The sequence below is a fragment of the Cyphomyrmex costatus genome, unplaced genomic scaffold, assembly GCF_001594065.2.
Source record: "Cyphomyrmex costatus isolate MS0001 unplaced genomic scaffold, Ccosl1.0 scaffold398, whole genome shotgun sequence".
Taxonomy (NCBI): domain Eukaryota; kingdom Metazoa; phylum Arthropoda; class Insecta; order Hymenoptera; family Formicidae; genus Cyphomyrmex; species Cyphomyrmex costatus.
Genome location: NW_017278185.1, coordinates 623,627 through 645,189, shown reverse-complemented (window position 1 = coordinate 645,189; position 21,563 = coordinate 623,627). Strand labels below are relative to the sequence as shown.

At 36.3% G+C, this 21,563-nt stretch overlaps 3 protein-coding genes across 6 annotated transcripts in view; all 3 read left to right on the top strand.

Annotated features, from left to right (window-relative positions):
* The window catches only part of LOC108776998 (uncharacterized), a 29,537-nt gene extending 17,711 nt beyond the window's left edge, over positions 1 to 11,826 (top strand). Inside the window, exons 3-10 of the mRNA XM_018543776.1 lie at positions 531 to 725; positions 924 to 1,274; positions 1,611 to 1,927; positions 3,308 to 7,886; positions 8,947 to 9,186; positions 9,854 to 10,077; positions 10,453 to 10,633; positions 10,846 to 11,826. Of these exons, the coding sequence (XP_018399278.1) occupies positions 531 to 725; positions 924 to 1,274; positions 1,611 to 1,927; positions 3,308 to 7,886; positions 8,947 to 9,186; positions 9,854 to 10,077; positions 10,453 to 10,633; positions 10,846 to 11,121 (6,363 nt within the window). The 3' untranslated portion in view covers positions 11,122 to 11,826. The remainder of the gene's footprint in view (positions 1 to 530; positions 726 to 923; positions 1,275 to 1,610; positions 1,928 to 3,307; positions 7,887 to 8,946; positions 9,187 to 9,853; positions 10,078 to 10,452; positions 10,634 to 10,845) is intronic.
* A 1,505-nt stretch (positions 11,827 to 13,331) lies between these two features.
* Positions 13,332 to 16,867, top strand: CaBP1 (Protein disulfide-isomerase A6 homolog CaBP1). The gene is made up of 6 exons (XM_018543778.1): positions 13,332 to 13,395; positions 13,671 to 13,864; positions 14,159 to 14,383; positions 14,522 to 14,728; positions 14,807 to 15,132; positions 15,836 to 16,867. The coding sequence occupies exons 1-6, from the start codon at positions 13,332 to 13,334 to the stop codon at positions 16,152 to 16,154; spliced, it is 1,335 nt and encodes a 444-aa protein (XP_018399280.1). The 3' UTR covers positions 16,155 to 16,867.
* Positions 16,868 to 18,481: 1,614 nt separating this feature from the next.
* Positions 18,482 to 21,278, top strand: LOC108777001 (uncharacterized). 4 transcript variants are annotated; one of them, XM_018543781.1, is made up of 4 exons: positions 18,482 to 18,957; positions 19,636 to 20,703; positions 20,779 to 21,029; positions 21,108 to 21,278. In XM_018543781.1, the coding sequence occupies exons 2-3, from the start codon at positions 20,191 to 20,193 to the stop codon at positions 20,959 to 20,961; spliced, it is 696 nt and encodes a 231-aa protein (XP_018399283.1). In that variant the 5' UTR covers positions 18,482 to 18,957; positions 19,636 to 20,190; the 3' UTR covers positions 20,962 to 21,029; positions 21,108 to 21,278. The 4 variants fall into 4 exon arrangements, with proteins under 4 accessions (XP_018399283.1, XP_018399282.1, XP_018399281.1 ...); XM_018543780.1 differs by having other exon boundaries at positions 19,636 to 21,020; XM_018543779.1 differs by having other exon boundaries at positions 19,636 to 21,029.
* Positions 21,279 to 21,563: the final 285 nt, after the last annotated feature.

The following is a 21,563-nucleotide window of genomic DNA, read 5'->3' as shown; positions in this document are numbered from 1 at the left end:
CCCCCCTACAAAAAAAATATTTTTTTTATCAAACCATTATAATTAAACCAAAAAAAATTAAAAAAAAAAAAAAAAAGTCAATTCCAATTTACAGAACGAATAGCAGCACGAATCTATTTTTTTGCCAACTCGTTTTATAAATGCAATTGGGAGCTTATCTTTTTAACACGCGGCTGCATAATCGCGCGAGTTTACAACTCTACAATCAAGAGTAATACCTCTAATAATGTACACCTCGGGGGTAAAAGAGCCAAAGCATCGGGGGGCGGCGCAGGGTTAAAAGACGAACGAGCTGCTTTAGCATAATAATGAGTTTACTAACCCCCCTTCGCATGTAGGTTAAAGGTGAATCGATGAGGCAGCGCCGGTGCCTGTATGTGCATCGTCGTTCCTATAGCCTGCAGTAGAGCTTGCCGCGATATACCATGCACCTCTCGCATGCGAGCCGACGTTCCAACCGCGGGCAACGTCGGCCCGCATTTCTGCGCGGTGACACGCCGATGCTCAAAGCGAATTATCCCGTGACACAGGCTCGCTTCCAGCAGAAGCAGCTGCAAGAGAAGGAACAGAAGCTGCTGCAGCTATACGACCAGCAACAGCAGAGAGCCTATCAGGTCGTACAGCGGAGTAGCGCCGGTTCCAACAGTTCGAATCACGGTTCCGGCCCAATCAGAGCCTCGTCAACGACTACGTCCCACACGACCTCGACCTCACAAGGTGGTAAGGTAAGTGGGAACGCTCTGCCAATCAAGTTACCGCCTATACTATAAATCATTTTCTTTTGTCGCACGTTGATTTAATTCTGCAAGCGATTTCGAGAATGCCTGCATTTTTTTCACTTCTTTCGCGAAGAAATTTTAAGTTGCAAGTTGAGACCATTTCGAGTTTATAGTTTCTCGTCCGGGTTTTAATTATTCGCGCAGGTGAGGCAAATGTTTGACGAAAGACGGCAAACTACCGTGAAGGGAATCGACAGGAGTTACCCGCTGGAACCGCTCGAGAACAAGCTGCGAAAGCAAGCGACTACAAACGGCGTGGCGACGCAGAGGAATGGTAATGTGACGGTGAATCGACAGTCCGTGAAACGTGTGTCGCGCGCGGACGTTAACAGCAACGTTAACGGCGGCAAGCCTGTCGTTTCTTACCATGAAGAGATCACTCGCGAGTCGTTCGATCCGTCCGTACGTCGTCATGATGACGAGGACGAGTACGGCGTCGAGAATCGCGTCGCTACGTTCGCCAATGGACATTATCGCCATGAAGCTGACAATGAGGTTGGTTTTGCGTGTAAAATATCGATACTTTGCTTAATCTTTAATTTGACGTCCTATATAAAATGATCTTCCTGAAATCTTTTAGAAAAGAACTCAATTAGAAATCCAGTAGATTTAATCGAAAAATTCTAATTCGTTCATTTCTAATTAGAATTTCAATTAATTCAACCAGACAAAGTTTTCTCAAGGTGTATATCTAGAATCACGAAATTAAAATTAAAAGAGTCGGAGAAAGTATTCCATTGAAATATATAATTTCATTCGAACCAGCAGTTATTCTACTGAGGCACGTTTCAGGAATATTGTTATATTTTTATCTGTATATCTTATGTGCAGCAAGAAGAAGCGTTGGACCAGGAGACGTTAGAAAGAAATCGTATGATGGCGAAGATCCATCTAATGGGGTTCGACGAGACTCTGAAACATCGCGTGAGGAACGATTTAGAGAGCGAGGAGTTTCCGGAATATCTCATGGTGGATGTGCCCGACAAGCTCTCGAAGAGGAACGTTACGAAGAAATTGTCTCAAGCGGAAGAACGACTCGAACGATTCAAGAACGCGAACGCGAAAAGAAGTAACATGCCGAAACAGTCGGCCAATACAGTGATAAGAAAGCGGCCGGAACAAGTGATTCCGACAAAATCCAATTCCAGGTAAGAGATCGTTTCTCACATTATTATCGGAACTGAAATTTTAAATAAAGTAGTAAATAACGTAAAAGATTAAAGAGAACACTTTAATATGTTATGACATCCCTAAGATTAAACATTGAAACCCGTATATATTTACACTTCACTTTTATTCATAAATGTGCGCATTTATTTTCGAGATTCTATAATAGTACACTGTCTGCCAAGGTCGGTGACCTACACAAAGTGTTAATAACTAATAAGAATCAGTAGAGAAATGGAACAAAAACTCATAGCAAAAGTTATAAATGTTCAAAGATTCACGCGAGCAGGATGCATATTTACTATTGTTTCTAGTGTACAGTAGAAATATTTGGAAAAGTTCGACAATCATTAGTTCTATGAATGAAAGCCCGCATTCTTCTTTCTAAAAGAATGCAAGCTTCCATTTGTCAAACTAACGACTGTTGAATTCTTTCGAATATTTCTACTGTACTAGAAATGGTAGTAAATGCGTAACTACTCGTAAACTTTTAAACGTTTAATAAAAGTAATATTTCAAAACATTTTCAGACTTATATAAGTTTATATGAACTTCTTTTATCTATTCGATCTCATTAACATATATTATGTAAGTTTCGCATTGACCTTTGCGGACACCTTATAACGTAAATTACATGTTAAATGTGCGTATTTAAAAGTGAAATGTAAAAATATAAACCTGTGTCTATTATTTGAGGAGCTGTGTGTAAATAATTGTGAATCTCGATCATCGACAATCGCTAACAAATCGTTGCTGCTTGCAAGAATTAATTTACATGCCACGTAGTTGCAATCGCTATCCTCGACTATTACAAATAGTATTGCGCTAACAATGTGCTCGCAAAGAGTCCAAAAGGAAAAAGAGATCTGAGGAAGAGCATAATATCACGTAATCGTTTTTGTTCTAATATGTGTTTATCTAACCCCCGCCTTATCGCCGTAAACTAGAGCGAGCATTAAAAAACAAGGACAGACGGTGGATAACTAATTTAGCAGAGTCGTAAATATTGAATAAATGAGCATTTGGAGAAGAGTAATTAATTTGATTAATCTAAATATGCAAACGAGAGCAAACGAGGGCCTCTGTTCCGATCCGAAGAAACGTGCAAAACCATCCAAGCTTAATTATCATCGCACGCGTCGCATTTAACCGCAATTCACGCGGGGCAGATTTAACACCGGGTTGCGAGAAAAGTATAACTAGCGCAACGTCCACTACAAACAAAAAACAACTAGCGCTAATTAGCTTGGGCGCCGGGCCGAAAATAAGGCCGCGACTGCTGTAAGAAAAGGCACGCCTCACTTTTAGCGATCCCGCTTCAAAGTCGTTCTACATTTGCTTTCTCGACTCTACGTTCTTAGAGTACGGAGCGAGGTCACCGGAACTTCCCCGACCAGCACGAGAAGCGGAAGTAGCCTGACCTCAGAGCGCAGTCAAAGGATTCTCGAAAATACAAACAGTCCCATGTCGACTAGAACTCGCGTAGTTGACGAAATGAGCTCGAGACGGGAAAGTTCGAATACTCAGACACTCGGCCGACACACGAGTCCGCGAAGCTTCTTAACAAGAGAAGTTACAAAGGCGGAGGATACTTCGAGAATTTATCCCGGGCGTAATGAGTATATGTCGTTGACGTCTGATGGAAAAATATTCATAAGACGTAGCGTGAGTCCGCAATTCTTTTGTAGAGAATCCGAAAGATCTGGCACGACTATGAACATCGACCGAAAGTCCGATTCGCTTGGATCGCCATTATTTTATCAAGAAACGTCAACAAAACAAAGTAGAGCTCCATTTTTTCTTAATGAATCTCGCAGAACGAGTGAATCTAAATCATCCGTATGGAGTGACAGAGGAATTTCGCCGAAACAAAGCACGAATTCGCAATATTTTCGTGAATCAAAACGATCAGAAACAGCTATGAGCACCGATCGAGAAACCATTGGATCCAAATCGTCCGAATGGAGCGAGGGAACATCAACAAAACGAGATACCAATTTCGATCGGAAAGAAGTTCAAACAAGTACGAGTCTTGGCCGACGATCTTCTTTATCTAAATCGCCATTATATGAAGAAAAAATATTGAAAAAGCGAAGCACCAATCCGCAATTTTTCTACAAAGAATCCGAACGATCCGCCACGACTATGAGTATCGATCGTGCAACTAGCGAATCTAAATCGTCGTTGTACGATCATGAAAAAGTAATGAAGCGTAGCAAAAGTCCGCGATTCTTGCTCAGTGATTCTGAACAATCTCACAAAACGAGTGAATCTAAATCACCGGTATGGGATGACAGAGGAATTTCATCGAGACTAAGCACGAGTCCGCAATATTTCCGTCGTGAATCCAAACGATTCGAAACAGCTATGAATACCAATCGAGAAACTATCAAATCCAAATCGTCCGACTGGAGCAAAGGAACAAGGAAACGAGATACGACCGATTTCCAACAAAAGAAAGTTCAAACAAGTCCCAATCGACAATCTCTTCCATCTAAATCATCCCTGTATGAAGAAAAAATATTGAAAAGGCGAAGCACCAGTCCGCAATTTTCCTGCAAAGAAAACGAACGATCCGCCACGACTATGAGTATCGATCGTGCAACTAGCGAATCTAAATTGCCGTCATACGATCATGAAATAGTAATGAAGCGAAGCGAGACTCCACGGTTCTTTCTCAGTGAATCCAAACAATCTCGCAAAACGAGTGAATCTAAATCACCGCTATGGGATGACAGAGGAATGTTATCAAGACAAAGCACGAGTCCGCAATATTTCCATCGTGAATCTAAACGACCAGAAACAGCTATGAGTACCGATCGAGAGACTGTTGGATCTAAATCGTCCGAGTGGAGCAAACGAAACACAAGTCCGCGATTCTTTTCGAGGGAAGCTATAAAGGCGAAAACTTCGAGAATTTATCCGAGAAGTAATGAATATAAATCATTGACATCCGATGGAAAAATATTCGTAAGACGTAGCGCAAGTCCGCAGTTCTTTCGTAGAGAATCCAAACGATCTGGTACAACTATGAGCATTGATCGCAAAGTTGGTGAACCTAGATCGTCATATGATCGAAAAGTATCGAAGCGAAGCGCAACTCCAAGATTGTTAAACGGAAAGATCAAGGAACGATCTGCAATCGCTACTAGTATCGATCGGAAATACAATGGATTTAAATTGTCTGAAACTGCGCGCAGCAAACGCTCCACGAGTCCACAATTTTTCTGCAAAGAGTCTGAAAAATCTGCTACAACGATGTTGATAGAACCAAGATCGAGATCAGATTCTACGAAAAGTTTATTAAATCAGCGCAGTTCAGATACTTCTTATAGGCGACCTGTAAAATCTCCGATTGATAAAAAGGATAGTTTCATGAAAGGTAGATATACTCCAAGTCCATCAGTTGCTAAACATGAAGTGAAAAGAGCTTTGAAGAAAACCGAAGTTTCCAGCAATATTACGAAAGCTCGCAGGTCATCGAAAGTCTCGGAGACCTCAATGACATCAGCCAGCTCGATCGTAAACCTCAAATACGGTTTAGAATTCGATAATATTTTCCAGTCAGCAGGTCTGGTCCGTAAATTCATGAAATCTCAAGATGGAAAACAGCGCGTGATTCGTCAGTCGCCTTCAAAACGCAACGTAAACGTTCGAATCTCCGCAAGAGGTAATCAATCGAAAAATCGATGTAAAACTTCGCCTCTTCAAACAGCAAGATCACCGTCTATCGAAGGTAGGAAAAGAGTTACGCCAGAATTTTCTCGTAAAAGTATCACTCCGACAGAAGTTGACATGGACATTCAAGAGATTACTATGACGGATCATCGTATTGAACGCGACAAACTGCAAAAAGCGCCAAGTCCAATATCGAAGCGACAATTTGATGGAACGTACACGAAATCGTTCAATAGTGGAGCGAAATTTAAAACCTCGATCACCTATCCTGTTCGCAAACCATATAGAGAGAGAGGGTCCATTTTAGAATCAACCGTTTTCAAGTCGAAGGGAGGTCTCTCCGAAAAAACATCCATGGACCGTCAAAGCGGTCGAGAGAGCGAAAGTGTCATCAGCTTGAACAAACTCTGCTTCAGTCCTATGAGCGAAAGTTCTCGTGTCATAGACAGAGACAGGAAAGATAAAATATCTTCCCAAATACGCACAAAACAATTCACAAGAAGTAAAGTTAAATATAGTGCGGCTCAATCCACGGAACGTAAAGACCGACAGCGCGCGAGTTCTCGATCTCCGATTCAGATACGAAATCGTTCTGCGGGAAGTGGAACTGGCAGTCCGAAAGTAACATCTCCCGATTTTTCTAGGATAAAAAAATATCCCGATACGGTCTCGCCGATCTTGTACAGCTTCGCGGAGAGGAGGACCAAAGGAGCACGCACAAAATTTGATCAATCGCAATGTTTGCGATCTACGCGACTAGTGCGGGGTGCTGTAAAGGACGAGAACTTGATTACAAGCGACGAATACAATCGGGGGAAAAAAGGAGACGAAGGTAAAAATGTATCGGCGGATGAAGTTGACTCTGGTATCGGCGTAAAGTATCAAACGGTAGTCAAAACTGCTTTGAATAAAGAAAACAAAGGTCGCAAAATTATTCGCTCAAACTCCGCTGGTCGAATTACAAGGGAAAGGATCTTCCCTCGCGAAGCGACGCCGATGAAGTCGGGTACTTCAAAGAAAACAATTTCTCCGACGAGAGAATGTGGCAGGCGGCACGACTTAGAGTCTAGGGTTTCACTGCGAGTCTCACCTTTACGGAAAACAGTTGAAATCTCTCGTGGCATCTATACCCCGAAGATTTTCTCATCTCAGAACATCATAGCGAAAACGGATGAAAGCTCCACGTCCAAATTTTCGACGTACACCGCCGAAGTTCACAGACGCGAGAGTGTCGCGAACAAATTGGCGGAATTCAATAAAATGAGCGTGAAACGTAAAACCGAAGGACCAAAGAATATCGTAAGGGAATTTTCCAAAATTCAATGCGAGGGCAAATATAAAAGAGATCTCGAGAGGATGGACTCCGTGGAATCGGCGTTGAGACGATTCGATTCCATAGGCGCGGAATTTGAATGTTCAAGTCCGACGAGCTTCCAGACGTCTCCAGAGATATCCTTGCAAACGATGGACATTCAAAAAAAAGCTGTCAAAGAATCAATCGACTCGGAAAGAATGATAGTCCCTTCTCGTGAAGTAACGGATCATACGATTTTGAGATCGACATTAAGATCTCCAGTTGGTAAAAATCTGAAAATTAAAAACATCGCGCGTAAAAGTGATTTGAAGATTCTCAAAAAGGAGACTCGTGCCTCTAAAAGACCAACAAGACTTGAAAGTTCCATTGAAAGCAAACAGAGATCTACGAAAATTCAATCACCGACGTGTAAGCGGCGATTGTTTGAATCCGATTCAGAGAAAGAGATTCAAGAAGAGCGGCCAAAATCGAGTTTCGCAAAAGCGCGAAAGGATGAGAATTATTCTTCCGTAAATCTGAGATTTCGTAAGAAAGAAACTATCTCAAACATAAGGTCTTCCAAAAGTCTCGATCGCGACATCGCAGGAAAATCGAACGAAACGTTTACGTTTTCCGTGAAACCATTGCGGTCCATCGAGGATATTCGAAAATTGATCGATAGCGAACGAGATAAATTAGTCGCTACGGAAAAATCGAGGTCAGCGATTGCAAATCGGCGTTTGGCCTCGCGAGAGAATGTCGATGCGAAGAGATCGAGTCCCGCAATCGATGCAGCAAAAAACGGGGCCGATCCCGCGAGGCTGACTAAAATTAAATCCTGTGTATCCAGGATCACGAAGAGCCCGAGCCCCGATTTACCTGCGACAAAGCAGCGCGAAATGAATACGCGAACGACAAGAGGAAGCACTCCTTCATCCCCCTCGAAAAGTCCTGATGTTGCCCCTACGGTAAGTACAATTAAAAAATTACTATTACTTAACCCCCTCCGAAGCTGATGCCAAATTTGTAACGCCAGGTTTGTAAAAATCCATTTAATTGATGCTAATTAAAAGCTATTAATTAATTTCAAGAAACCAAAATGACATAATTTATTATTAAAAAAAGGATGAATATTAAGCATATTTTAATAAAAATGATCCTTTTTGGAGATATGTAAGAAAATTGCATTGTTCGATAAAGCTTTTTATGATTAAGTGGATTTTCAATATCCGGAGTATTAAATCTCAGTTAAATCATTAAATTATTTCCTTGTAACGAAGATAATTTTATAACATTCTATTCTCATAACGTTTTTTGAATCTCAAGTCAAAAATAAAGCATTTAAAATGATAGATTTAATAAGTCAGAAAAAGACGGTCTTTAAAAAATAATTTGATTATTGTAAAATTTTGTTTTATTTGAAGTTTATCTGTGATACATAAACATGTTCGTTTCGATTTTCTAATTGATTATCTCTCTGATTATCAACCCTGCGTCGCAAGATTCTCCTTCATGAAGGTTACTATAGTTTTAAAATTCGATTTTTTCAAACTATATTCAAACATAGAAATATTAAGAATCTCTTAAAACCGAATTTTACGATAATCATTGTTTTTTAATTTGAAGTTTAGAATTCTGAGAAAGAGACCAGGGGTATATACATATACTATGTATAGAACTATTTGAAATAGATTCCGATCGGAATTGTTTAGTTATTTCATAGATTTCTATTGTGTTTTCTAGAGAAAACGAAAAAATTTCGATCGGAATCCAAATCATTTCGTAATAGAATCGTGCCTAGAATCGAATTCAGCGACCTCGAAACTTTTAAAAAGCAAGATCTTCCATAAGTTACTTTATTAGAAAACTTCGATCCTCTTAAAGGATTAAAAATATTTCGTGATCCATCATAGTTCCATCAATTCTTTCTTATCCGAAATATTCAAGATAATTCATGTGTGTTTGTATTGTAATCAATCAATTAATTAATTAATACTGAATTTAATGAATGGATCTCTATTTTCTCAGCGTGCAGAATCAAGGAATCAAGAAACGAAACCTTCGAGAAGATCAATGAAAGGCACGGATTCGATTGGAAGTAAAATAACCGGAACGGTTGAAACAGTTGACGGCGTCGTTCTTCAAAACGGTTCGCCGAACGAATCCACGAGGAAATCCGACGCCTTCATGGTCGACTTCGACGATCGATCATCGAAAGAAGACGACACGATATTGAAAAAATCACCGATAAAAAAATCTTCTAACGACGTAAGAGTGATTTTTTTTTGCTAAAACCCGATACACACACGAATTTGTTCTTTATTTGATTGTTTTTGTTGCGTGAACCAAGCAGTGCTGTGTGAAATAATTCAACTTTGAATTTTCGTATCATTGAAACTAATCGCTAGCAATATGAATGTGAAATATGGCTTACTTCATGTTGTACTCTTGTATAAATCAAATTAAAATCCGCAAAAGTCTAAAAACGTTCTCTACATTAACACGCGTACGTTAATATTAATCTTTATATATTTTAAACAAATTAGCAATGAGAACACCAGTCTGGCGCAAAACGAATATTAATCATATTTCCATAGTCTTCTCACGGTCGTGCAATTTATTTCCCAAACAATTGCAATCAGAGTCTATTGGCGAATATGATCTGCCAAAAAATCAAGAGAAAACTCGTATTAACTGCTGAATTCGGGAATTTATGAGGACAATTAATAAATTTAAATTATACAAGGTATAATTATGTTAACCTTAGTAACCTAAATCTCACCATTGAAAAACAAATTATTCAGTCCAAAAGGTTTATATGATGTGTATGTTTCAGAGAAGCGTGTTCAAATTTATATTACGTCAAAATATATACAAATGTATTTTTATGCAATTTATATCTGTTCAATTTATACGTACCACTATTTATTCGCAGAAGCAACAGACAGCTTCCAGTGCTTCAGTCCGGCCGTCGTCAAATTCCAGTGTTAACTTAATTCAAGATTCCAATGCGAAAGGTAGAATGGCGGAAAGTGAAAGAGGAAAAGGAATAAGAAAAGGAGGAGGTAAAAGTAGATACAAAAGTATAGAAAAACCTTCTTCCAGTAGTGGCAAGCTTACAAACTCGTCAAGTTTCAACGAAGATGCAACTAATGACACGTAAGTTTTTCCAGTAATCTCTGTGTGTTTTATTTGATAAAATAATAAGTTATATCAAACAAAAGTATGTATAAATTATTATTAAATGTTATAATCTTTATAATTTCTGTTTATACCGGAGAAGAAATGTTACTTTGACAAACAGTAATAGTCATAAAACGTAAATATGACGTTATTTTTATAGAATTAAATATGATTTTAATTTAAAAATGTTGGAAAAAATTAAGAACTTTTAAAGTGATATACTTTCGTATCACATTGTAAAGCTGAAGTGTAAATAAATACTACTACTTTCGTATCACTTTTTAATATTAAATAATACAAACGTAAAAATTAATTATTAATTAAAAAATTCGCATTACTGATTAATGACAGGAAGGGCTTGGTAAAGTGTAGAACATGCGGGCGTAGCTTTGCGCAGAATCGAATTGATCTCCATCAAGACATTTGCATGAAAACGATGACCAAGAAAAGGAAGCAGTTTGATCCGGTGATGAACCGAGTCAAAGGAACCGAACTCGAGTCTTTTGTTAAGAAAGGCTTCGCTAAACGAGAGGTTGGTATCAAAAAATAGAATTTCTTCGAAAAGAACCAATGATTGAAAGTTATAATTTTTCAATAATATCAGTAATATCAATTTTCAATGCATAAAACGAATTAGTCCAATGAGTTATCCAATTTACTTGGTGAAGACCAAAATTTAATTCCATCCGAGCTCGTTTTTTTTAAGATGATAATAGCTTACATGCTTTTTTATACTGTTTTCAGATGAAAACGAAAAAGCCGGGAACCAAGCCGGACTGGCGGCGCAAGCACGAGGAATTTATCAACGCGATCCGTTATGCAAGGGAGACGCAGGCACGATTGGCAGCAGGTGGAAATTTGAGCGATCTGCCGCCACCGCCGCCCAGCGATACCAGCGATTACATTCAGTGCGAGCACTGCGGCAGAAAATTCAATCGGTCCGCCGCGGAGCGGCACATTCCGATTTGCAAGCGTATGCACGACAAGAAGCAAACGCAAGCACCGAGGGCAAGACGCTAAGAAGACGCGGCAAACATTCAGGGCTCTTCCCAGCCTCTCCGCGAAGAAAGATATACTTCTAAATAGCGTTTACTTTTTTTTTAAACAACTCTTTTTCCCTCGTTTCTTTTCCGCCGATTTACAAGCGTAACACTCCCTTCCGTATCGTACGCAAAACGCGATCTTACTTCATTTCGAAATTTTCGCCTACTTCACGTCCAACGTTGAAACGTAAATCAAAAGTTTGATAAAGAGTTTGAAGAACCTGTTTCTATATTGTCTCAAATTTTATTAAGAACAGCACAGAAATAGATTCAGCGATTAGAACATGATTACATGATTTATAACGTTATGACGTTTATTTAAAACGAGTGACGTAGACGAAAATGATATTAATAATAAAAAAGATTATCTCTATGTGAACTAACGGCATGTCGTAATTGGTCGACAAATTCGAAATGATCGAATATGACCAGCAATAATCGTTGATGTTTAAGGTCAAATAAACCGCTGACGAATATCGCTTTTCATTCGTGATGCTGTTATCGCCTAAGCGGGAGCTTTGAATAACTATCGATAAAATTTTTTATCAAATAAATTTTTATACTCATTTCATAATTAAATGCATTTTTGTAACCGCAAGGATTATACACTCGAAATAAAGATGTAAAAAGAAGATGCGCCGATATAATGTACATGAAGAAAATATATTATATATTGCACGAATATGAAGGTGAGCAGAAATCATTTTTTTCATGACACATGAAACGAACTGTATATACATTCTATTTTAAATTTTAATCGATTACTTAATTCTCAAAAAATGAAAATCGTCCAATGATTTTATCTATATAATGATATCATGTTCTACAGTGCTGTAATTAGAGAAATTGTTATGATTTAATATTTTATTATATTAATTCGAATTATTATTTTTTTTTTTTGCAACTCATTTACTATAAAAATTTCGACTATTACATAACAACATATATAAAGTTGCTTTTTTTTAAGTTAAATTAAAATTAGATATTTTTGAAATTTTTTTTATACACTATGCAGTTTATAGTCGGTAGAGATAGTTTGTGAATGTATCACATTTTTTAACATAATTTTCAAAACTTGTAATACAAACAATTTTTCTTAAATTATATTTCTATTTCTCGGTTAGTAGAAATCTAAATATATACTACATTTTCTAATATAATTTTCAAATTTCGTAACAAATATATCTCTAATATAATTTTCAAAATTTGTAATTTTTTAAATTTTACATACTATTTATCAAATTTCTCAAACAGAATAATCTCTCTATCTCTTTTCATTATTAAAACATTACAAAAATATAATATAAATACAATTTACAACCTATAATATTATAATAAATAATCGTAAACAGTAAGAGGATATACTTATACGCGTTTGCATCTACAACTCGCGAATGCGATTCAGCGGGAGGAGTACGATAAACGAAGAAGACTAATCGAAAACATCAGTCAATACTAAAGTGTTGTGATATTCGCAAGACACTCTGATCTAGTTTCTACTGAAACTCTCAATTCAATTTCACTTCAGTACAGATTAAATTTAGTGCTGATTTGGAAATAAACACCTATAGGTCGAAATGAAAATAAAATGAAAGCAATTAGACATATTTTCATTAACTTAAAGGATCTCGAATTAATATGAAAAATTGAAATATCTTGATGAAATTATAGTGAGCAAAAGATGTCATATAGACATAAGGCTCAATAATGGATAGTTTTTAAGCTATGGTACAATAATATATCAAAATATAAAACTTGAGCTCAGACAAAGCACTTTCGATGACATTTTTTGACCAGATAATTTACATATCCTAATGAAGACTTTTCTCAGAATTGTTATTTATAAATTTTAAAATTTCTGATTATATTTTTATAACTTTTTAAAGAATTTTCAGATTTTGTCGCGTCAGAGTTTTTCTTAAATGAAAATTTCCGATCGAACATCGTAAGGAAAAAGAAAAAACGCGACGAGCAATTTAAATCTACGCGCGTCATGCTCGATATGCGATACATCGAAGGTGCGTGAGCATGGTGGTGAGCCAATCGGAATGATCCACGAAAAGTCGCTTGTCAGCTACCGGGATGCCGCCAGCGCATTTTGGTGAACGTCAGATAGAGCAGTCGAAGCATTGTGCGGAGGCGGTGTAGCGCGCTCGTTCGCCTCGCTGTAACTTTCAGCGGATGTGAATGACTTCTCATGCAATGTCTCGAGTCGCTTGTACAACCCATGGAATAATGTCGAGGCTCTTAGGTAAGTCGCGTACGTGCGTGTCTCCGAATTATCAGCGCAGGACGCCGGTTATCAGTGATGTTGATGGCTCCTTACCACGGAATTCCGGTGATATCGCTGAAGTCCTGTGTAATCGGCATCGCAACAAGTGTCTCCTCGAGATTCGTTCCGCGAGAGAAACGTCATCATTCTCCTTTGCTCCCACGCAGCCTTTCCGTACAGCTTAAATAGCGTTAATTTGGACACGCGTCCCTTTCCGGACCGTACATCTTGTTTGCATACTCTTTCCCTTGCAGGTGTTCTTCTGCTAGTCGCTGGAGCGAATTGCATGTACGCGTCCAATTCAGCCGTCATTGAACTTAGGCCAAATAATTTTGATAATTTAGTGTTAAATAGCGATCACGTATGGGTGGTCGAATTCTACGCGCCATGGTGTGGACACTGTCAACAATTGACGCCAGAATATGACAAAGCAGCTACTGCATTAAAGGTGACTTATATTTAATTTTTCTACATACGTATACACACATAAAGACATATATTTGAACACATATACATATATGTACCTTTAAATAATATTAGGTAAAAATCAACCAAGAAATACAGCAAAAAAAGCGATATCCAGTCAAGACAGTTTTAATATTTTTACTATCTTAATATTTTTGAGTAAATTTTAGTTTTATTTGAACTAAAAATAATAAACACCAAGAACTCTTTTTGATTCATTGCATAAAGCTTTTTTGTTCATTTGTTATATATATATATCTTTAACTTGTCTTAATAGGGTGTTGTAAAAGTTGGAGCGGTAAATGCTGATGAACACAAATCCCTGGGAAGTAAATATGGTGTTCGTGGTTTTCCAACAATCAAGGTATTTGGACTTGACAAAAAGCCGGAAGATTACAATGGTCCGAGAAGTGCAGCTGGCATTGTCGACGCTGCGTTAAATGCTGCCAGTCAAAAAGTTCGACGAGCATTAAGTGGTAAAACTTCAGGAGGTGAATTCAAGGCAAGTTTTATTCGAATACGACTAGCTCTAAGTTTTATTTATGAAAAATATTGAAATAGAGAGCATGATTTTATATGTAAGGAAAAAAGATTTCCTAATATGCAAATTACTAAATAGTATTTATTTGACTATTTGCAGAGCAAAGATACCAAGGATGTGATAGAATTGACGGACGAGAACTTTGACAAGACTGTTTTGAACTCCGAAGATATGTGGCTAGTTGAATTCTACGCTCCTTGGTGTGGCCACTGCAAGAATCTAGCGCCTGAGTGGGCGACAGCAGCTACCGAACTGAAAGGCAAAGTAAAACTGGGAGCTCTAGATGCTACTGTCAACACGTTGAAAGTGAGATACATACTTCACTAATATTTTTTGTAATGCGATTGACATGGTACACTTTGTCTAATGCACATAATATTACAGGCAAGTAAATATGAAATCAAAGGCTATCCAACAATTAAATTCTTTGCACCGGGCAAAAAGGATGCCGACTCGATACAAGACTATGACGGCGGTCGTACAAGCGGTGATATCGTTAATTGGGCTCTTGAGAAATTAGCTGAGAACATTCCGGCACCGGAAGTCGCTCAAATTACTTCCGAGAAGAAGCTGAGGGCTACATGCGAAGACAAGCCGATCTGTGTGGTTTCCGTTCTGCCACATATTTTGGACTGTCAGTCTGATTGTAGGAACGGATACCTGAAAACTCTTAGTACTCTTGGCGAAAAATATAAGAAGAAGATGTGGGGGTACGTATTAAATTTATGTATATGTTATTCTTTAAAACGATTCAAACTATTCCTTCTTTCATGCTTTACACATGATTCTAAAACCAATTGGTGTTTTTTTTATTTTTCTGTAATTATTTATATTATGCAAAATTTGTATTATAGTAAATTATGACTAGAGAAAAAGGTAAGTTTGTAATTGATTAGGCAGTAGGATATTGATAAAAAGATTTTCCTTAATTTGATTTCTTTAAGGCCCAATTCCACAACTCACGATTAACTCTTAACCAAGGTTCTACTTATTTCTCATCTCTCTCTAATTCTAGAATTAGAGATAAGAAATAAATTAAACCTCGGTTAAGATAGTTAAGTTAGTATGACTTTTACAAAATGTTCTACTTTTAATACAAGTAAAATGTCTGTGTAAATTTCCGCGGTTACATTGTAAGTTATATATATTGATAAAGTGATAAAATATAATTCTCAAACAATTAGTACTTACTAAATACAAATAATTACAGACACTTCTATTCTAGATTTGAGTCCTTTCAAGTTTCGTAATTGGTGAGGTACAACTGTGATTTACGAATTATGTTTTTATCGTTTTACATTATGTAATTTTCGTACTAACAACCTGGAAATTCATATAGACATTTTACTTACACTGGATTTGTTCTTAGAGATGCAAATACTATTCATTTTAATTATTTTATTTTTCGTACAGTTGGGTCTGGGCCGAAGCTGGTTCTCAACCGCACATTGAGGATGCGTTAGAGATTGGAGGTTTCGGCTATCCCGCGTTAGCAGCCGTTAACATCAAGAAGATGAAATATTCCTTGTTAAAAGGTAGTTTCTCATATGATGGAATAAACGAGTTCCTACGAGATCTAAGTTATGGCAGAGGTGGCACTGCGCCCTTGAAGGGTGCTCAATTACCTGCTATTTTCGAAACCACACCTTGGGATGGTAAGGACGCTGAACCTCCGCAGGAAGAGGAAATCGATCTCAGCGATATAAATCTAGATGATAAAGATGAACTATAATTTACTAAAAGCCAATCAGCTGAATTCTTTTTAGAAGAATTTAGCGCACACGACTTATATCGTTTTAAATTAAAAAAGAAAAGAACTACTTAAGGGCGTTAATCGCAAATCAGTATATAAGTCACACTCGCCCAAAAATTTATTTTGTATTGTCAGACTTAACATCTATACATACTTATATACACTTAATAAGAAAATCTACATCGATTAATTTCGTAATAAAATTAATGGTAATTGATTCCATTTTAATCAATGGTTTTTGTATAATAACATCAGTATATATGCGATATCATCACTATGTATCCTAAGAAAGACCAGTTCTCAGGTGCGGTTGTCTAGTTTTATAAAAAAAAACATGCGTTTAATTCTTCCATCTAAAAGCCAATTTTATACAGTTTCTTGTGTTGCTATAGGAGAAGCAAACTAGCTTAGAACTTCGTCATAAAATGTGCGCATGTAATTCATTATTGTTTGCATCGTTCTCCTGTTTTCATAAGAAAAAAGGTAGAATAGTTCAACGTACGCGCTCCGTGTATCCATGATGCATTTATTAGCCTGCTTGCTTTTGTAAAAGTGGGTTGTTTAAGATACACATAGTTTATGTAAAAAAAAGTCCTATTTGTAATAAATATATATCATACATTTACAAGTATATTATTTCTACAGAGGTCATTTTTATGAGTATATTTTATAAGCTTTATACATACTGATAGCACCAGAAAAAAACTTCAGCAAAGCTATTGTTTTTTTTTTTTATAACGAAATCGAATTTGGAGATTACAAAAATCAGTCTGTTGTTAATATCTGTTAATATAAACATAGTGTTAAAGAGAGATTAATTTTTTTCTCTTAGTATGTAATAATTCTGCAGCCTAAATTATCACTGACCATATTCGACCTTAATCCTTTGTCTACTCTTTAATTGGCATAGCTCTGCGTTGTTTCAGCCTGGACTAACAACTTAAAGACATTTTTAAGACGTTTAAATTGCTTGTAAGGAAAATGGAATCGCATAATGATATGCTGTCTTTTATTGCGTGAATGAAACTCTGTGAATACTATGTCCAAAAAAGTTTACTGCGAAACTTTCCATATGTTATAGCATTGTCGCCGAATTTCATACAAAAAAAGGACGGCAACGAAAAGGTTGCTAAAACTTTCTCTACGTTTTCATATTATTATTGCACAATCAACCGAGTTTCACACAAAAAAGATGACATATCACTGTGCGGTCCCAATTTAATTAAAAATAATGTACGTTTTAACACTTTAAATTGCTACTGGACACGTCAGTTAAATTTGAAATAAATCAAGATCAATTATGATTATTAACAACAAAAAAGATTATAATGTCAATCTCATTACTTAATAATTACACAATGTTACATTAATATCATCTAATAAAAACAAATATATCTTCTTGTAGATGTATTTTAGAGTCTTCCATCACAAGTAAAATTCTCTATGTTGTATAATATTATAATCTACTTATATAAACTAACGAGAGTGACTATATTAAAAAAATTTCTAAAATTTTAGTTAGAAATTTTAGACATTTAACATCTCTCCATTTTTAACATATATTACAAGATAATTTTTAATTTATATAGTTGAGTTTTTTTTTCATATAACAGTATATAAATACAATAAAAATAAAATTATTTCTATATTGATTGCTGTATAAATGCTCATAAAATTTATAAAAATTTATTTTATTATTGCATATATAAGATAGTAGATATAAAAACGCTATGATCTCCAATCTTAATATTTTTCAAAGGTTCTTATAGCAGTATTAAGTTGTATAAAACTTAATTGCTATTAAACTTCTACAAAAATATTATTACTCTAAATGAATTATATGTATCTATACTTATAAAATAAACGTCTCTGTGGCCAAAATTCATAATTTATTCTTATTTCAAGACTGTCTTAGTTTCAGACTGTAATATATAATTCTAATTGAACCCATGAGTAAACATTGATATCTTGTAGAAATCTAAAAGATATCTCTTTAAAGATATCTTCAAGACATTTCTAGAAGATATATAAAAGATGTCTAAAAAGATTTTATTAAAGATATCGTTATAAACATGGAAATGGCATTGTAAGAGTCAAACGAAAAGAAAATTAACAACAAATTAATACATATATTCTAAAATTAATGAACATATAAAATTTACATAAATGTAACGATTAAAAACAGATGTTAATTACATTACTAGTTTCGACTACCAAATCTGGTCCTCTTCAGATAAAGATATCGTTTTATAACTTCTAAAAGATATCTATAGACATCTTAAAGATTTTTTAAAAGATGTCTTTAAATGTTTATAATAGATATCTGTTAGATATGTGTCTAGTAGATATCATTTGATATGACAGTTCGATATTTTCAGTTTTGCGACAGACGCGTACACCGCGCCATATTAAATTATATATTGGGCGATCCATTAATATTAACCACACACAATCAATAATATTGTCAATATTCGTCGATACTGACAGTATTACTGACCGTGTACAGAGATCTTGGGATTGATTCTGTATCTTGAAACAAGGTGAAAATTGCAAATGTGAGCGAATTTACTAGAACATTTATAATTTTATTGGTCAATACCTAGTAAATTTGCTCACTTTTGTAATTTTCACTTTGTTTCGAGATACAAAATCGACCCCCTTAACGCGCGTTGTTTTGTGACGACGTCTAGACGTAGGCGTGCGCGGTGTTGCCCCACGTGTTGTCCGTGTTATCTTTGAGACACACAGGAGAAGAGGACGCGTTTTAAAATTATAATCACAGGTAATCACATAATCTTATTATATATCTTATTTTGGTATTCAACACCTCTTAAATTATACCGTTTGCTGCAGCTTTACAACTAACCTTAAATTAACTCGATCGCTGTAGTAATAATTTATACTTAACACATTTAAATTGATAAATATTACACAGATTTTGGCAATATTTGTCAATTTAAGTGTATAAGTATAAACAAAAATATTTTTCCATATTTTGGAATATATATTAGTTGTTTTCCATTTACTCCGATTCTCAGATAATTCTCACTTGTGACGTCATAACTCACATCAGTTGAATGCACGTTCCTTTTGCATTCTGAGAAGTGAGATTCAACTGAGTTTTTACCTGCAAACTGCACAAGATTGAGACCGTGTGCTTTATTGAGTTTCATAGACTCACTTTAAAAGTGAGGTTATAAACCTGTGTTGTTATTTGTTAATTTTACCAAAGTAAGCAAGTAGTGACGTCATTAATCTGAGTATTTCATACTCAGCTCACTTTAGACTCTGTGCTCCCCGCTTTAGTTTCACTTGTGTGTAAATGGAAAGCAACTTTTGTTTTGAATGACCTTGACAATATATGTCAAGAGCATCGGACCTGTTTCTGTTAATATCTTTTCACTTTACAAAATTAAAACTTATTTGAATGTATAAGTAATTTAGAAATTATGTTATTTAGGACGTCGTCCTTATCAAAGAAGACTCCTTAGGTTTCAGTATCATAGGAGGAACCAATCATTCGTGTACACCGTTTGGTCAATACAGCCCTACGCATCCGCAAGCTAATCCAGTCAACAATTGGACTTGTGAAGAAAGTAGTTCATGGTGACGATTCAGTTCGCATCAGTTCGCATTGGTCGCAATTGGTCGCGTCAAGGCCGTCAAGATATACGAGTGTCGCTGTCGAGACATACTTTCGACAAACAACGAGAAGTCTTGAGAGAGACCACTGTCTTCAAGGTGAATGGATTTTGCTATTGAAACCTGAAATTAACGACACTGAAACCTAAAGGCCTAAAGAAGTAAAAGTCTTGAGAGATCGCCTGAGATCGTTTAAGTGAGGCGGATTTGTTTCGTCTCTCCTCGAGTGTTGCATCATCATTTCTGAAAAGCTTTGCTGGCTTCGACTGTGTTTAATAAGTTGGACAAGTTTACCTCGTCAACGAAGAGCTGGGACATTTATATTAGAAGAAGAAGAAGAAGAAGAAGTGCCAAGACACATAACGGACAGATTATGAGTAACGAGTGCAAGAAAAAAGTTTATGAGCAAAAACAAAACGTAATAATGTTAACACAGAAGGACTTGAGACCATATCGGTCCTTGAAAGAAATTAACGAGGAAGAAAAACGACTGACACAAATAATACAGATTAAGAGGGAGAAGCGACAAAAGATGTTGCAGAAAATAGAAAAGATAAAGAAGATGAAGAAAATCCTGGAAATTATGGGATCCAGCGATGAAGAATCCGATTCTCAATCGGATGAGGAAACCGATGAGATTATAAGATTATACGAGCGTGAGAACCTTGGTTCTAATGAAGAAGAGATAATCAAGAAAATCATGCGGGAAATAAAAATTCCTGTACCAAATGAGAAAAGTGAAATCAAAGTAAACATAGATTGCCAAATATCTGTGCCGACGAACAAGTATCATCTGCTTAATGAAGACTTTAATGTGAAATTAATATTCAAAAATAGAAAATGCGAAGTGACGGGTGAAAAGATATGTCTTGAAACAACATCATCGGTAAGTGAGACCGACACATTTGGTAAAACTAAATCTGACCTCCAAATAATTGATAACGGGAAAATAATACAAAAGGTATCGACAGTTGTGTTGGAGAAATTGGATCCCACAGAAGCAAAACAGTCACATGGAAGATCACGAGTTTCCGAAAAGTTAAAGAAAAAGAGGAACTGGTCATATTTATTACCAAAATCGAGAAAAAGATCAGATCAACCAAGAACACCTCAAGGGAGATTTGCACGATATAGGAACCAATAAATTTATATTAAGAGTTACATTATTCCATACAATCTATGGAATAGCATCGAGGCTCTTCAGTAAGTCATGTACGTGTAAGTCTCCGAATTATCGGCGCAGGACATCGGTTATCAGTGATGTTGATGGCTTCTTATCACAAATTCCAGTGATATCGCTGAAGTCCTGTGTAATCGGCATCGCAACAAGTGTCTCCTCGAGATCCGTTCTACAAGAGAAACATCATCATTTTCCTTTGCCTCTACGCAGCCTTTTCGCATAGCTTAAGTAGTGTTTAAAAACATAAATTTAGATATGCGTTCCTTTCTGGACCATACCTCTTGTTTGTATTATATACTCTTCTCCTTGCAGATGTTCTTTTGCTAGTTGCTGGAGCAAACTGCATGTACATATTCAATTCAGCTGTCATTGATTTTACGCCAAATAATTTTGATAATTTAGTGTTAAATCTCGACCATATCTGGATTGTAAAATTCTATGCACCATGATGTGAACACTCAACAATTGACACCAGAGTATGACAAAGCAACTACTGCATTAAAGGTGACTTATATATTTAATTTTTCTACAAAAGTATACACATAAAGACATACATTTGAACATTA

What these genes read in the sequence shown, in the direction of transcription:
- CaBP1 (XM_018543778.1), top strand. Translation starts at nt 13,332, where the DNA reads ATGACTTCTCATGCAATGTCTCGAGTCGCTTGTACAACCCATGGAATA. An exon ending in AATAATGTCGAGGCTCTTAG is followed by an intron (nt 13,396 to 13,670) that starts GTAAGTCGCGTA and finishes TTTCCCTTGCAG; the next exon opens with GTGTTCTTCTGCTAGTCGCT. An exon ending in CTTCAGGAGGTGAATTCAAG is followed by an intron (nt 14,384 to 14,521) that starts GCAAGTTTTATT and finishes GACTATTTGCAG; the next exon opens with AGCAAAGATACCAAGGATGT.
- LOC108777001 (XM_018543780.1), top strand. Translation starts at nt 20,191, where the DNA reads ATGAGTAACGAGTGCAAGAAAAAAGTTTATGAGCAAAAACAAAACGTA.